Genomic DNA, 18,111 nt, shown 5'->3' on the forward strand with positions numbered 1-18,111 from the left:
TGAAACTTGTTCTTTACCTTATAAATAATGCAAATAATTATAATACAAGCTTTGGTCAAGCATTTTTGACCCATTCTTATTTGAGGCATAAGGTAACTGACTGTATAGAAAAGATGCATTGTTGTTGTTTGCCATTTTTAAATGTTACAATGTTTTTGGTGTGTGTAACAGCTCAAGTATGTCACTGAGACTGCATGTGAAAATCAGACTAAAGTCTCAAATCTTATTGTGAAATAAAAAGCATCACAGTTTAATTTTTAAGCATTAATAATTTCACTATGATTTCAATCGCTGACATGACATTACTCAGTCAATATTAAAGATATGAAGTTTATATTTTCACAAAATGTTCTTTACATTATGTAGGATGAATTTATGTGGAAAACAGTAAATCACAAATAAATAGGGGAGAGCGGGGTATGTTGTCACACTTTTCACACTGTCTAACATTTACTGAGCACCATACATCAAAATGGTATAAATCTCATACCAAATGAAAGAAGGAAGTCTTGGGCACATATGTTGTATTCATAACATCTTTATATCTTATCTCATTACAGAGTTGTAGACTGTTGAATAGTGACTGTGCACTTGTGACAATTTGCCCCATCGGAGGGTAAGTTGTCACACTAGGGCGGGTAAGTTGTCACACTAGATTATCTAAAAATAAGAACACAACTACTTAATTGTGAATATTGATTTTAATTTTTAAACTCAAACCAAACTGGAAATATAAACATCCGTGCCTGGAGAATCTGGAAAAACAATTATTTCAATCCAAATAATGCACATTTCAATTAAGTGGCAAGACCACTTTACTTTGAACTTTGGTTCAAATGTTCTATGGCTTTCACATAAAACCAGATAACTGAATGGAACGCTGCAGATAACTTGCTTAACTTAACATGTTTAACCTCTGAACAAAACAGATGCCCTGTATGACTAATAGGACTCATCTCCAGAATCACAATTCTGACACACATAAATTGCCTGGCCTGAGGTGCAAGCATCATGGGCCCAATTGTTGCATTTTACACATTTTACCCAGGTCTCCTTTGGACGACTCTTTGAAAATGGCTCTACACAGACGAGGCAGAAGCACTCTTCATCATCTGATGATGACTCTTGCATGATTTTTCTTCTTTTAGCTGCCTTGTTTTTCATAGGTCCAGATTTCTGCTTCCCTTTCTTTTGAAACAGCTTTTTGCTAGATTGAGGCTTATTCTTTTCTATATCATGTTTTCTGAGCATGTTCGATGTGTTTGTTTGTACAGGGGCAAGTTGTCAGATGTGACGACTTGCCCCAAAGTCATTGAGACAACTTGCCCCATACTTACTTGTGTGCTAATGTTGTCTAAATCTCAAGTTTAGCTCATCATATCACTTTAGCTAAAGTATCAAAAGACACTTTACGGTCTCCTCTATTTTGTGCAAAATAATCATTTTAAACATTCACACCTAACAAAGTTGTATTGCATAAAATGTAAAGTGTTTTTTTTTTACTTTTTAAGCAGAAAAATAAGAAAATTGTGCTAACCTCAGATTACAGTGATCTTGACCACATGTGAACAGGAAGTTCACTATAGAAGAAGAAGTCACATAAAGTGGCTATTTGATTTTTGAGATAGAGCCTCTAGTGTTGGAGTTATTAACAGTGTGACAACTTACCCGTGTGACAGCTTACCCCGCTCTCCCCTACTTCAGCTGGGTTTTCACAGGCATGGTCACATTTATCTTTAATCTTTAAGAACGTTGCATTTTCTCTGAATATTCGATTAATGTACTGTATTTTTCAATTAAATTTACATTTCACAATAAATTATCATAGCTGCAGACATTGTAGGTGTCTATAAATACTGATAATTGTGGTCATAACAATAGCAAAATAAATAGTTCTGTATTATTGAATTACAGACAAAGATTTTGAATAGCTAGGTTGGATTGTATGTTTGGTGCGAAATGGGTATGGTGGGGGCCTGACCCCCTATTCTTTCATAGGGCCCAAAATTGCTAGCGGGCGCCCCTGCATACATGCATAATTATTTATTATCATTCTTATATCATTGACTGTTTTTCTTCAGAGAGCTTGTGTTTTGTTTGTTTTCATCTTCTTTCTATGCTTGTACAGTATATGTTTTTTGTGAGAATTATGAACATTTCTATGGTATTAAAGATTTAAACCTTATTAAAACATAAAAACTCTACCGTGATACATATCGTTATCATGATATAAAATGAATCCTATCGTGATAGAAGATTTTGGTCATATCGCCCACCCCTACTATGACTGATCTTGTGGTCCAGGGTCACATATTTAATTATACGTATTTAAAGTAGTGCTGTTGGTTAGTAACCTTATTTTTCTGAGGTTTAATTGCACAGAATTTATGATAAATAAATAAAAATTGTATATGTGGTAAATGTCATAATGAAATTAAAAAAATAAAATCATTAAACTGAAGCCTCCCAGCACCATCCCACACCCCCTAGTTTAAGAACCACTGCCTTAAATGTGGTTTATACAGTACAGTGTATACCATCCTCAACATATTTAAAATCATCTCAAAGAATTAATAAAATTACTCAACGTCTCATTCTGTCAACATACTGTATAATCAAATGGTCCGTGATGCTAAATGGTTACAAAAAAAATTATTCCTCTTTGTTTTAAAATCGTTTGCATTAAATATTATTTATTTGCTATTTGACATTTCAGGACAGGCATATTCATGTAATTTTAAAAACCATTTAGTGTGATGTGGACATCAGGAGGAAAAGAGAGTGAGCGAGAGAAACCGAGCAAAGAGTTGATATATCAAACGAATGCTCCCGTGGACTGGACTCAGCAGGAGATGATTAAGAAACTAGATGTAATGCCGTAAGGTGGGAGGAATAAAGTACCAGAGTAACAAACCAAATGAAGCAAATGTGGCAGATGAGCCACGGTTATCCAATTTATTGGTACACAAGAGTAATTACGTCTTGATTCAGGAGGAGAGAGTCATCTTTTATCAAAAGAGCAGTTAGGAATTCCACGGATGGAAGTAGGTCAAGCTTTTTTCTAGGGTCAATCTTTTGTGTTTTAACATTTGAAGGATGTTGGTTGATGTCACGCTCGGTGCTGAATTCATTTATAGACATACTTCAGACTTGTGATGTCAAGTTGGTCCCTAGTTCACAGAGTTACCAACCACAAAACACTTCAAGCCAAAATCCAATGACTGTTCCTTTTCTGTTGCTGTGGTGGTACCCTCAAAGGTTCATTTTTTCACCTTTTTGGGATACAATATTATCCTCTCTGGACCTATTGTGTATCTTTAAAGGGATAGTTCACTTTAAAATGAAAAATCTGTCATTTACTCATCCTCATGTTGTACTAAACCTGCATCACTTGCTTTATTTCTGATGAACACAAAAGAAGATATTTTGAGAAATGATGGTAAACACATAGCAGTAAGCGACTATTGACTTCCATAGTAGGAATAAAAAAATATGATGGAATTTAATGGGTACCGTCAACTGTGTGCTTGTCATCATTTATCAAAATATATTCTTAGTCATTTATCACAATACTTCTAAAATATAAAGTCAATGGTCACTTACTGCTGTGTGTTTACCATCATTTCTCAAAATATCTTCTTTTGTGTTCATCAGAAGAAAGAAATTCATACATGTTTAGAACAACATGAGGATGAATAAATGATGACAGAATTTTCATTTTAAAGTGAACTATCCCTTTAAGGGCCAATTGTGTACCAGGTAAAGGTTAGTGGTACAAAACTGTACATTTAAAGCGAATAATGTCATTAATGACTCACCCTCATGTCGTTTCAAACTCATAAGACCTCCGTTCATTTTCGGAACACAGTTCAAGATGTTTTATATTTAGTCCGAGAGCTTGTTGACCCTTCATAGAAAATCTATGTATGGTATAATGTCCATGTCCAGAAAGGTAATAAAAACATCATCAAAGATGTCCCTGATGTGACATCAGTGGGTCAGTTAGAATGTGTTGAAGCATTGAAAATAAGTTTTGTCCAAAAATAACAAAAATTATGCCTTTATTCAGCATTGTCTTCTCTTCTGCGTCTGTTGTGAAGCGCATGGGCGAGACTAAAGTCACGTGACTGCAGTGACGTTGATGATGTGTTATCCTCAGACATGTTTGTGAAGTTTTTTTTTCAAACTTACAGTGTGCGTCTTCCTAAGACTGTAAACGAAGCCTGGGCGCACAAAGAAAAAAACAGCTGGGGCGCACCAGATAACACGTCAGCCATGTCATACGTCATTCGCTTCACTGCAGTCACGTGACTTTAGTCTCGCGCATGTGCTTCTCAACAGACATGGAAGAGAAGACAATGCTGAATAAAGTCGTAATTTTTTTTTTGGACCAAAATATTTTTTTCGATGCTTCAACACATTATAACTGACCCACTGATGTCACACGGACTACTTTGATGATGTTTTTATTACCTCTGGACATGGACAGTATACCGTAAGTAGATTTCCAATGAAGGGTCAAAAAGCTCTCTGGCTACACTTGTTAAACTTTTGTTCCTTTTTTTTCTTTTTTTGCAGTGTACACTTTATAGATATAAGTACTTTGATGCCCCCTTCTAAAAAACTTGTTTAACTTTTCCTGTAATTCTGATCAAAACAAATAGTAATGCTATACCATATAATCTCATTTTAAAGAATTTGTTTCCATCTTTGTTGAGACCGTCTTAAAGAGCCTTTCTTTTCTGTACCAAAATCTCTGTACCACTGTGTACAAGTCATTGATGGATTTGGGGGTGATAAGTGTTGGCTCCAAGCCTGCAGGTAACACTAAAGGTGTTCAGCTGAACAAACTGTTGCTATACAATCAGAGGCGCACAATTCTCGATTCACATTTATTTGTCACAGTTTCTGTCGCAAAGCAGCTTTATAAAGACACAATGTCATCTTTCTATATTTGTTAGGAGGCATATCTGATGGAGACAGGATCCTGACTGAAGCACTGGATTATATACTATAGCGGCCATTCCCAAACTGTGGTCCGCGGACCACTAGTGGTCCGTGAGGGTACTGCAGGTGGTCCGTGTAAAGGGAAAATTAAATATAAAATAATATATTTTTTCGGGGGGCGGGCAATAGTTTACTCATTTATTTATTTGTTCATTTTATACTCATTAATGACAAGCCGCTTGATTGGTGGACAAAAAAGAAGCTCATTTACTGATTTATTTAAGAGCAACACCGTCACGACCGCAACCTTCTTAAAACTGATACCAATAATCCTGCGTGAAATTTCCGGCTGAGTGCCAGGGAGCGGGAACAAGACAGTCGGTGGTTTTAAACCTTTGCGTGCCTACCTGTAACAACCTCTCTTGTGCAAGGAAATTACAATTTTGTATATTAAAGCAACACTATGTAGTTTTTTTACCTTTAAATAATGTCTCTAAAATTATTTCAGTGATAGAACAACTTTTAACTGGACAAATTGTACTGTTGCTGCAACCTAAGCAGCCTCCTAGCTGCTACAAGCACACTCTGAAAGTGGTGGTGGTGGTAGAGCACACAGCCCCGCCCCTCCCCCTGCTTGCAGAAGAGTGTCTGATACCAGGCACTGTTGCGCTTTTCAACCACATGGGGGAGCTGTAAGTCATTTTTAAATGGAAACTACATAGTGTTGCTTTAAGTATAGTGTTGGGTGATATGCCCCATTTTGAGATCGTTCTATCGTCAGCCTATGAGATCGATGATACACGATAGTATCGGGGGCGGGGCAGTAGTTTACTCATTCATTTATTTAATGGTTCATTTTTTTACTCATTCGTGGTCACTTGATTGGTGGACCAAAAAGAAGCAAGGGCAACACATTGTTATTACTGCAACCTTCTTAAAACTGATGCCATTAAACTGAGTGTGTCATTAAAACCCAGGCTCTCTAAAATTTCCTTCGTGCCAGGGAGCGAGAACAACACACTCGCTGGTTTTTAACCCTCTGCGCGCCAACAACCTCTTTAGTGCAAGGAAATGTTAGAACCGCACGTATTACAAGCTTGTGTGCGAGGAAAAGTCAGAATCATGCACATTACAAGTTCAGGTACGAGAAGTCGTCCATGCCATGCGCCTTCAGGTCTGAGCAAGAGTCTAAGACGCGTGCATGGGAGAAGGAATCTGCACACGTTACAAGCTCTCTTGCACAAAGTGAAGCCCACAAACCATCTCATGCGATGAAAAGCACGCAATGTGCATGTTAATGTGAAACTATGATGATCTTAATAATAATAACCATCACCAACTATTGTCATGAAAGCCTGCTATTGGCAATATGTCTGACGATCGTAGATACACGATACTATCGTCTATTAGCACAACCCTAGCAAGCAATGCACATGTTATTTGTGAAACTATGATGATAATAAAAATAATTATCACCAACTAAGATAATGAAAGCCCACTATCGGCCATATGTCTGACGATCATTGATGCACGATACTATTGTCTATCGGCACAACCCTAATTAGATGTAATGCAATGTGTTCACATGGTTTATGGTTCAAAAAACAGATATTTTCCACACATCGTACGTTAATTTTGCTCCGTTATTCCCCGCCTTTCAGAAGCGTGTCAATTTCTACAAAGCTCATCATTCTGAAAAGCGCAGTGTGCTCTGATTGGTCAGTTTTCCAGTGCATTTGGCCGAATACCTCAAGCTAATGGCGGAAATGTGACGCTTCTTACCATATTTGGAAGATCAGCTCCCAACAGAAGATATTATCGTCTTTACTACCTTATCAATACGAGCTCGAATCTGATTTGCAGACCTTGGCAGAACGTTAACCCTTTCCGGGGCATTGACAAGTTATCTCCTCAATTAAAGGTGCAGTGTGTACATTTTAGCGGCATCTAGTGGTGAGGTTGCGAATTGCAACCAACGGCTTAGTCCACGGCTCACCCCTCACTTTTGAAGCACATAGAGAAGCTACGGTAGCCGCCACCGGACAAACATGTCATTGTCAGTGACAACCTAGTAAAAAATTTTTCCTTTAAGGGCTTCTGGAGAAACATGGCGGCACAAAATGGCGACTTCAGTGTATGTTGATAAAAAGGTCTCATTCTAAGGTAACAAACACATAACGGTTCATTATGAAAGGTCTTTTTACACCCCTGATAATATAGTTTTGTATAATATTTTGCATTTCTGTCAAAAGATCCTTCTAAAAATTACACACTGCACCTTTAAGAGAAAACGCCAGTGACAAGATTTTATGGCAATCTATATTTCCGCTATTACCCACCAGGTGGTGCTTTTACCCGACTTATAAAACACTGAAGCATCTACTAGTCAAAAAAATTGTTGTTGATGTTTTGATCATCGTTCTGAATCTGATCTCTAATAAAAGTCTTTACAAAAATGCAATCATCTCAGCTTTTTGCTAAAATGTGGTATTTAAAAAAACTGTATAAAGATAGGACGAAACTTTTTTTGTTTGAAAGCAGCCAATCTTTTCTTTTGTTTGATATATTATATGTTAATATATAAAAATTAGAACATTTTCTGGAAGGCATTAAACTTTTGTCAAAATCATAAAAAATGCTGCCGCTGGCTGGTAACTTTTTTTAAAAAACGCTGATGAGGAAAGAGTTAACATGTACTAACTCGCACCAAAAGAAATGTAAAATCATGAAAAGGAAAATAGGGGCTCTTTAAGTAATCAAATCAGTTCATTAGGAGTCATCATCCCAATACTTGTGTCCATATAGTGCATTTCAAGTTCATGAGGACAAGCAGGGAACCCATGGAGGGCTGCATTGTTGCATTGACTTTTCTGAATGTTTTTCCTTCTGTCCTCAGAGTATAACATTAAACGCATAGCTAATCCTAATTGAACTCTGTTATACGTCATCCAGTCTCAGATGATTGAAACACAGGCCGTGTAAAGAGAGGTCAAACCAAACCTTGCCTGATGAAAGGATGAAAACATCTTATGGTCGCGTGAATTATTCTGTGAATGGTGCGGCGGAAATTAGGAATCATTCATCCCTGTAGCATTTGCTTTTGAAGTCGACATTAAAAAGCACTCATATCCCATATTGCTTCTGTAATGCGACACATTTCAGATGTTTAACAAGAAAATGGATTTTATTTTACAGGAATTGATTAGATTTTAAAAAGTGAGAGGTGCATACATCAGAAGATGATTGTGTAGCTGTGTTATGGATGACTTCATTATCCATTTTTAAGGAGTTTGTGGGGGCTGCAGGTCAAGTTCACCCACCAGATCATCTCCTGGTATCCCAATGGTAACACTGTTTATATAAACATGCATTATTGGCTGTAGTAGATCTGTGAGCTACTAATCTGCTGTGCGTGACTGGAAATTCTGAATATATTCCTTAGATTTGTGGCATATGCACAGATACCCTTCATGCCCTGGAGTCTTGAAGATGTAATGCATTTTATTGTCAGCATTAAATTTAATGAATCTTAATAGACCGTGCATTTGTCCGCTTGTGTTTTCTTTTGCATATATTAGATGTACAGTTAGATATGTGGTTTGATGATGTATTATTCATGTCAACATAATACGCACATATTTTGCCGCGGGACTCAAAATGGTTTCAGAATGGTGTGAGAATTCTCTGCATTTTCAGATGCACTGTAGTAAACTTCGAACCACATGTTTGTGGGAGGACCTCAAGTGTCATCCAGACAAGTCCAAGTAGGCGGGACCTTCAACACAATTGCTGGTTGAGCTTTAATTCGATTAGGCCATGGCCAAGATTTTAATGTTTCTAACCGACATCGTCTCACTAAATCAGGGATGCATGATATATATTGTGCTTTAAACCTTATTATAAGAGCTGTAAGAACTTCCATCAGGTTTTGACTTTTTTATATGAATTAAAATTGATTATCTGTCGTGTATAGTAAAATGAATTCTGGATGTTCGAGGTTAATCACGACCCATCAGGGTATTTGAGGACATCTGTAGTGACTGCTAGAGACTGAGTACAGTAACTGCCGGGATAGATGTCTATTTATACCTTGTACAGAAGGAGTCAGCGATGTCCGCGGATGTTCACTACAGTAATACGCTGCGTTAATTGATTGTAACATGCTACAAGGATTGAACTACTTTTGGATTTCAGTGGAAAGGATAACAGAAATGTACTGTACTGTAAAATTGAAGCCAATGCAACCTCAGAAAAGTCCAGAATGTGAAGATTTCCAAATGATCTCTATCATATTCCACTGCACTGCCATCAAGAGACCAATTACAACACTGTAAAAGCTTCACTTTTATATGACTCAGACCTGTCACAGGGCGTTTCAATGCATGCAATATAACATACGTAACATACATCTGTAAAAATGAACTATTGAACTGCATGATCTTTCGCTGCACCTGTTACTTGCAGTATTTATGTCAATTTGATCTGTTTTTGAAAGGACTAAACCACAACAATATGCACAAAACCATGTAAAAATATATTGTATGCTAGAATGTTTTTTACATATTTGGGATGACAAAGCGAATTCTGATACTTGTACAACATTTAATCTCTATATTTCTCTATAAAACTACATCTCTGGCATGTGAGTGGATGAATGTGTTTATTGATTAATGATCATGGAGGTGGAACAGAACAGGCAGAAGTCTGGTGGAGAAATTGATAGCCCAGTGAAATGAAATGAATGCAAAACAATTGCATATGCACGCAGCGCACATTCATTGAGCGCTTTCAAAAACACATTGCGTAATTATTGTATTTGCAACGCAAGATTTAAGTGCAATTCGCATGGCACGTGTGAAAGGCTGTTTGTCACGGCATTACGCACTTTAATGCGACGACATGTTCATTTAACAGACCGAGAGAAAATGTTTAGTGCATTATTTCTTACCCATTGCACAGCTTCTCTTCCACTTGGATAGCCAATTCAGTCCCCGACTTCGGAAATCTCCTCTGCGCTTTTCTTTTGGTGATGCCAAGAAAGAATACAAGTAAATCAAAAAGCGTCAGTTCATTGCATCAGAGTTGAATTCAAACGCATAACTCCGAAAAACAGAGTTAGGTGTCAGGTTTTCGCTTCCCACGGATATTAAAAACTGCGGTGATCACGTTAAGATGCGGACGCGATTTGAAACGCGGTCATTAAATGGAAGAAACCAAATATAGAGAAGTTTTATAAGACGCGGATGAGAAAAGCCTTCATGATCCATACTGTTCCTGTAAAAGGATGCTGTATACGAGGTGTCGCAGCATCAGCACCAGCGCGCTCTTTCCGAACGGACGTGTTGCATGCATCCGTTACAATGTTGCGCTGCGAGCGATTCAGACGCGTCGCGGACAGACGGCAGCGCTCGCGTCACGCTTTTGGGAGGGAGGGGGTGGTGTAGTAGTTAAAGATCCGGGCGTGTAGCCGACAGCCTGTAGGTTCAAACCCAGGTAAGTGTTGGTGAATCACCGTTGCGCACTTGTGCAATACACTTAAACTTGGATTGAACCTGCAGTAATGCAGTACAGTCATAAGCAGTGCATTTTCTGTATTTAATGGTTTGTCTTGGGGTGACATTCACTGTACACTTTCAAAAATGGTCCCAATTTGTCACTTGGGTAGTTCCCTTTAAAAAGGCACTAATGTGTTCCATTTAGGTATGGATTTGGTACCAACCTTTGCAGTACTAATACGAACTTTTCTAAATGTGTACTTTTCGAAAGTGTACCACCCAAGTGACCACTCTATAGAGATTATTTTTTTGTATGTCGATTTATTAAGAAATATTCCAGGTGTTTCTTCATATTTCAAATTTTCTCTAAATGTTTTATAAAAGGTTCCCATTAAAGGTTCTAAGAAGTAATGTTTTAAAAATGGACTGCATTTATATGTGCTTTCACCCATAAAGCGCTTTACAATTTGCTACATTCACTCACTCATTCATACAGCCATGCTAGGCGCCATCCAAGTCATCGGGAGCAGCTGGGGTTAGGTGTCTAAGAGACTTTTTTTTTTACTAAAAGGTTCTTCGTAGAAGAAAATATGAAGAGTTTGGTTCCAAAACGCAATAAATCCATTTTGACAAATTTTGGTAAACGTGTTTTCTATACCAAGAAAGTGACAAGATGAAAACCACTATAAAAAAACTTTGCTGCCTTAGAATTTTTTGTTGGATCAGCTAGGACTTACAAGTCATGTCAACAAAGATGAGTTGTCACAACTTATAAAATATAGTTGAGAAAAGTCAACTTAATTTTATAAGTTATAACAACTCACCTGTACCTATAACAACTCATCTCTAGTCAAGATAAATAATAGCAAGTTGAAATGACTTGTAAATCCGAGTTGATTCGGCAAGATGTTTTAAGGCAGCAAAGTATTTTTTACAGTGTATAAAAACATAAAAAATTCAAACCCATAACTTGATTTTCAAAGATTTGTTATAAAAACTGATTATTTTTTCCACAAAATGCTATAAATCCATGACAATTTTTTTTCATAATGCTATAAATCTATTGAATCAATCGCCTATATAAATGTGCATTCATCTTTGCCATGTTATATTCATTTAGTTGACTAGTTGTACACACTAATTAAAAATATAAACATTAATGGCATTAATCAAAACACTTTGTGATATTAAAAACACGGTCATTGCTGCGGTTATACTGACGTTGTTGCTTAACATTTTTCACAGCGATCAGCTGTAAAATGTTTTTGTCCTGCTCGATTATCGTTGACTTTGAGTAAAATTATGGAAAGTTTTTGATAAGATCCCCTGGGGTCAATGTGTTAGCATGAGAAACTTGATGCTGTCGGCCCGGGCAAACAAGCAACCGTCTCCCGAGTGTCTCTTGCGTAAATTATTTGATGTTGATGGCTTACGTTTCTTTCCCGTCACAGAAAACCATCACAGGTTTATCAATGCTATTAAAGTATTATTTTGTTTTTGTTTGTTTGTGGATCACGAAGTACAAAGTAGATGAGGAAAACTAGGATTCCGTGTACTCAACGCGCCGCCATTGTTTGTTTACATTGCGTTTAATGGTGCACTGTAATCTGTGGAGCGGATTTATGGCATTCTGTAGAAAAGGGGGAGTGGCGTTTATTGCATTTTGGGAAAAAAGGGAGAAAAGATGACAGAATAACACGGCATATATTGGATTTTGCGTAAAATTAAGAATTTACTTTTTAATACTGACCTGATACAATACTGATTCTGGCAGTAACTCATTTTTTTTCAAAAATGGCATTTATTGCGTTTTGGAACCAAACTCTTCATATGCTTCTTCTATGGCATAACTATGAAGAACCATTTAGTACCCAAAATACAGCAACACATTTTATGGGAATCTTGTTTTCTTTTTGGGAATCTTTCTAATTAATTTCTCCTTGAATTTCATGTATGACATATTTTGAAAAAGCAACACCACAGTTGATTTGATCAATTCTGTTAAGAGAAATGTTCACTTTATTCATAAGATATTAGCTTTGGCATATCTTAAGCTGACTTGAAAATGTTCTGGATCATTAGATGTGATGTGTATGGTGCTTTGGAGGTCTATCTGAAAGCAGGTTCACTTGGAGGTGCCATCATGCAAAAATATAACAGTAAAGAAGATTGTGTGCGCGCTAAAGCGTTTCATGGGTTTTTAAAGCTCAATCACTGAATCAAATTGTGATCGCTCAAGGTTTATAGGAAAGCTTTAAAGATAGGTAAGAGGATTCACTGATTAGCATGTAATTGAACTGTCATTGTGATGTCTGAATAGTTGGATCTGACCTCAGATCAGATCTCTTCAGCTCTGTCCATAAAGCAGAGAAAAGGACAAATATTCACGTTTTCTATAATGAGATCGTTTTCACCAAAGGACATATGGGCTCTGGACTACAGCCTGTTTCTGTATTCAAGTCTTTTAGCTTTTATGATATTTTACTGCAGCTGAATGCATTAATAGTCTCCTGTCAAGAGTACAACCACACAGCAGACAATCCTTTGGCTTTGTAAGGCCATGAGAAGTTTGCCAAGAATGTCACGGAGTCTTAGAGAAAATATGCTCAATGCTTACTTAAAGTTATTTGCTTGGTTGTTTAAACTGATACTTTTACCCAAAGCACGTTTATGTTTTTAATCTTCCTTGCAGCTCTTCTCCTTTATACAGTTTAGTTCTTTTCAGAATGATCCCCCCTCATATTGTTTCGAATTTGTACAGTATGACTTTCTTTTGTTTTGCAAGTCTTCCAAATTGAGAGTTTGTTAAACCTCATGAGGAACAGATGGAAATATAAGTCAGTTTTTCATTGAAATTGCTTTTTTCACCTTTAGCTGGCAGATTAATAGTTACACAAGCACTGATGCTGTTTGGCGTCATTGCGTAATGCTTCTTTACACACCTCACAGAGAAGAAAGCCAGATGATAAGATCTGGAATGGCATGAAGGGTTGTAAAAGATTTTTCATTTTTGGGAGAACCTAAATTTGTCTATGCATAGTAAGCACACAACTTTGTCTGTGTGTGGATGATCTAGCAACTTTATAGGGATAGTTCACACAATGGCTGCATCCAAATAACCACACTTGCGGTCTTTGCACTTGATCACTTGACTATGCAACCCAGTCTCACGGCAAGTCGTGCCACAGCAACGAAAATTTTGACCAATCTATTCGTGTTTGATGACACGAATTACTGCTGTTTTTCGTGGCTCCGGAGACGAATGTCTTTTTCGTCCTTCCCAGCACGAATTTCTATCAATGGCTGTTCGTGTCTGTGCCACGACTTTCTTTATCGTGTCATTTTTTATATTTTGTTTTCTCATTGTTGTTTCCTATTTTTTGACCATTGTCGCTTGGGGTTTGGGTTAGAATCACTTTCTGCGACTTCCTAACCCAAACCCCAGCTCTAACCCCCACTCCAGGCGAGAATAGTTTTAAAAGTGGACGAAAAACATGTAGAAACCAATGCAAAAAATAACATCTTAACGCAAACCCTGGATCTAACCCTAACCCCAAGCGACAATGATTTAAAAATAGGAAACAACGATGAGAAAACAAAATATAAAATGACACGATAAAGAAAGTCGTGCCACAGACACGAACAGCTATTGATAGAAATTCGTGCTGGGAAGGACGAAAGAGACATTTGTCTCCAGAGACACGAAAAACAGCGGAAATTCGTGTCATCAAACACGAATAAATTAATCAAGTTTTTCGTTACTATAACACGACTTCCCGTGAGACTGTGTTGGACTATACATGACACATTTCCTGTATTTTGCCCAAGTGTTTTAGTGGGCGTGAAGATCCCAAGCGTGCATGTAAAAATTATTTACCCAATGGGACACACTTAGCAAGTGTTAAAATGTCAATCCAGGCAGTGGCAGCAATTTGCACTAAAACATATAATTTTTTTTAAATTTAAGCTACTTAAAATATATATTTTAAGTTTTTCTTTAAATAAAATGAACACATAAACAAATGAATAAATACATGAACATTTAAAGCTTATTATCTACTTACCTGAAACTTTCAGAAGCAGAATTCTTTGCACATGTAAAAACTCTTCATTTTGTGCATGCAGCTTTATTAAAGTTTAATGTTTATTCAGTAGTCCCTGAATAAACGACACCATTAATGTTGATAAAATCAGTTGCAGATATTTTACAAAATACATGCTGGCACCAATGAAATGTGCAACACTTTCCGTTTCACTGCCAAAATATGTAAAATCCATTTATTAACTTACAATTAAAAGTTTCAACGACATCTCGCGAGGTTTGGGCAAAAGTCTCATGATTTACATCCTGAACATGATGCATAACAGGATACCCTTGAAGCGGTAGTGGGTTTAGTGTGCATTAAGGGCTAGCAGCCCAGTCTCACGAAACTTCGTTGTATAGTCACATTGTTTTTTTCGTGATATTATCATGAATTTCCACGTTTTTTGTGATCGTATAACGAATTCCTGTTTTCGTGTGATTATCACATATTGGTTACTCAACTGTTTTGTCCTATTTTCTTACGATTGTTGCTTCGGTTTAGGGTTAGATTTACATAAAATGACATCCTTGCCCAAACCCATCTCTAACCCTAACGCAAGGCGACATATAAAAAAATAAATCCGAAAAAATAGTATAAACCAATATATAAAGTGACATTCTAATTCAAGCACCAAATCTAACCCTAAACCAAAGCAACAATGGTTTAAAAATAGGAAAAAGCAGTTGTGTAACCAGAACGTGATAATCACAAGAAAACAGGGAATTTATACGATCACAAAAAAACTTGGAAATTCGTGATAATATCACAAAAAAGAATAAAAAAATTACGTATATCACAACCTCATGAGACTATAGTTTTTAAGACATGGGACAGTCTTGCGCACGTACTTCCTGTCGCGTGCACGTGCTCTCAAATGGCCAAGATCGCAAGTGTGGGTATTTGGATGCAGCCAAAAATTAATTATCATTTACTTTCATTTTGTTACAAACTTGTATAAATATTGCTCTGATGAACATAAAGGATGATATTTTGAGGAATGCTTGTAACCAACCCGATCATGATCCCCATTCACTTTCATAGTAGGATAAAAGACTACTATGGAAGTAAATGTGGCTTAGGAAATTAAAATAAATGTATACAGGTTTGTAGTGAGTAAATGATTTACATAAATTTTCATTTTTGGGTGAACTATTCCTTTAAGTTTAGAAATAGAAAGTGACATCTATGCAACGATGAATACTGTATTGACTATTTGTTGCTTGGTTGAAATCAAGTCTTGGAATATATTGAAATAGTTGGCAGACAGAAGGGGATGCTCTGTGATCTTTCATTAATGTCAAATGTAATTATGTTGTAATTTTCTCATCATCAGCCAAATCCAGCAGCTGCTGTTGACTCGCAAGCGAATCGCAGATAAGCAGATCTATCGGTTTGGATGCGTGTCAGCTGTGTTTTAAAAATGACTTTTAAAGGTCTTATTAACATCCTTCAAACAGTGTAGTTAAGTTTCGTCATGTGTCTGTCGTGGCTTAACAAGGATGGTGTAAACTTGAACCCTTGTGTTTCGTTTCATCAAATGACCTCCATGCAGTCTAAGGAGTTCATTATAATAAAAAAGTGCATTAACACCCATTATACCACGGGTCTGTTGAATGCTGTATTCTGATTGGCTAAGAAATGTTCCATGGGTGTTGATTATTTTCACATAACTCCACTCCGCATTACTTTCTTATAATTCAACGGCCCGTCGTCAATTATTCCTTACTTATACAGTATAACAGTAAGTGTACAACATTGTGCTCTCATCTGATTGGATGAGCAATATTTCAAGTTTGTGGGTATTTAGCACAACGTCATGGTGTAAGCATTACTGGTGGTCTAGACAGACTGTCTGATAGTTGATTCTGCTTTAGCTTCATTTAAAACACTTTTTGTTTTTGTGGATCAAAATAATTGGCCATAATGGATTTGAATGTAGTTGCTTGATATCAGCTTGTTCCTTTTTGGTAAACAACATCACAATTGCAGACCTGCTGTTACTGAATGTCAGGATAGCCGTGCTCTCGCTTATGCAATATTGCTGAGAAAAGACATTTTGGAAAATAATGAGGTGAGACGGAAAGTTTGTCCACCTATATTTTGTCTTTAGTTATTTCAGGCCAAAATTTGACACTAAGTGCATTTCGTTCATTGTTTTCTCACTTCATGCATACATTAAAAACTTATGTTGTTATGTTCACCAAACTTATTCCAGACTCATAAACTGCATTAAATCTGTCAAGCTTATCATACACTGTCAGATAAAAATGGTCAAAAATGGTCCTTAGCTGTCACTAGGGCAGAACCCTTTCAAAAGAGTTCATATTAGTACATCAAAGTTCATAAAAGAGGCCCAAGGAGCCTTCAAGATTTAAAGACCATTTTTTATGGAAGAATGGGCCAGAATCACTCCTGAGCAATGCAGACGACTGATCTCTCTATAAAAGAGGCGTCTAGAAGCTGTAATCACCAACAAAGGCTTTAGTTACACTTTATTTTGATAGTCCACTTTAGACATTCTAACTATAAATAACTTCAAACTACATGTCATCCAACTCATTAATTTGCAACTGTATGTTAACTAACTTTTATTAGATTATTAGTAGACTGTAAGGGGTAGGGTTATGGAAGAGTTAAGGGTTAGTGGAATTAGTTGACCGGCACCCTTCAAGGATACTAATAGTCAAATATCTGCTGGGGAACCATCACAATAAAGTGTTTACCAATACTCTAAAGATTGGTAGTTGATAATTAGTTACAAAGCTTCTTATAACTAGTAAAATGTAGGGGTGGTAGGTTCACAAAACCGTCGGTTCGGTTCGTATCACGGTTTTATGGTCACAGTTCTCGGTTCAGTACGGTTCTTGTTGTTAGCACAAACTGAATTTGACTGTAAGCACATTATTGGGACCATCCCTGAAGAAAGCCAGGTTAGATTTTGATACAGCAATGATTTCAACATGCTTTTTATTTATTTGGCAAAAAATAGACTGTGTATTGCCATCTACATTAACTTATGTGCCTTTTTAACACACAAAGATAACTTGCATTTATCAAACTGCCAACTTCACTGTAGCTCTAAGATTTATCACTGAGAGGCTGCTTAAATATATGTGGACGAGAGAGAAACATAACGTTTACACCTGTAATATTTAAATACGTCTCTTTTGTCCACTTTTGACCACTTCTGTCCTGATTACTTTGAGGGGCAATTTATGAAATAAGATCACGCAACTTTCACACGCTAGCAAAATGAAACTACGCGGAAATCAGCCGCTTTCGTTTTATCAATGAAAGGCTTAAATAGCGCTGTTCACCGTATGTTCCCGGCAGAAGTCAGAAAAGACGTAAAACAATTGTGTTCAGTACCTCAGATTAGATAAAGGGGCGGAGAGAAGGCGGTCGCTTGTGGCTGTTCGAACACATTCAACCCATAGATTGCAGTTCTATCTGTTGTTTTATTTCCGCTGTCATCATAGGTAACATGAAATAAAAAATGTTTCCACACACCAAACTTATACGACGCTGGCGCATCCTCCAACTCCGTGCAGACTTTCTTCCCACTTGCCATTTCTACACGTAAC

General features: G+C 37.0%; 1 protein-coding gene across 2 annotated transcripts in view; it reads right to left on the bottom strand.

Moving 5' to 3' along the window:
- lrrtm4l2 (leucine rich repeat transmembrane neuronal 4 like 2) overlaps positions 1-10,401 on the bottom strand; it is a 45,745-nt gene extending 35,344 nt beyond the window's left edge. For both annotated transcript variants that reach the window (XM_055168913.2, XM_055168914.2), the window contains exon 1: positions 9,896-10,401. In XM_055168913.2, coding sequence (XP_055024888.2) covers positions 9,896-9,899 — 4 coding nt within the window. In that variant the 5' untranslated portion in view covers positions 9,900-10,401. The remainder of the gene's footprint in view (positions 1-9,895) is intronic.
- Positions 10,402-18,111: the final 7,710 nt, after the last annotated feature.

This window comes from Misgurnus anguillicaudatus, chromosome 5 (genome assembly GCF_027580225.2).
Source record: "Misgurnus anguillicaudatus chromosome 5, ASM2758022v2, whole genome shotgun sequence".
NCBI lineage: Eukaryota > Metazoa > Chordata > Actinopteri > Cypriniformes > Cobitidae > Misgurnus > Misgurnus anguillicaudatus.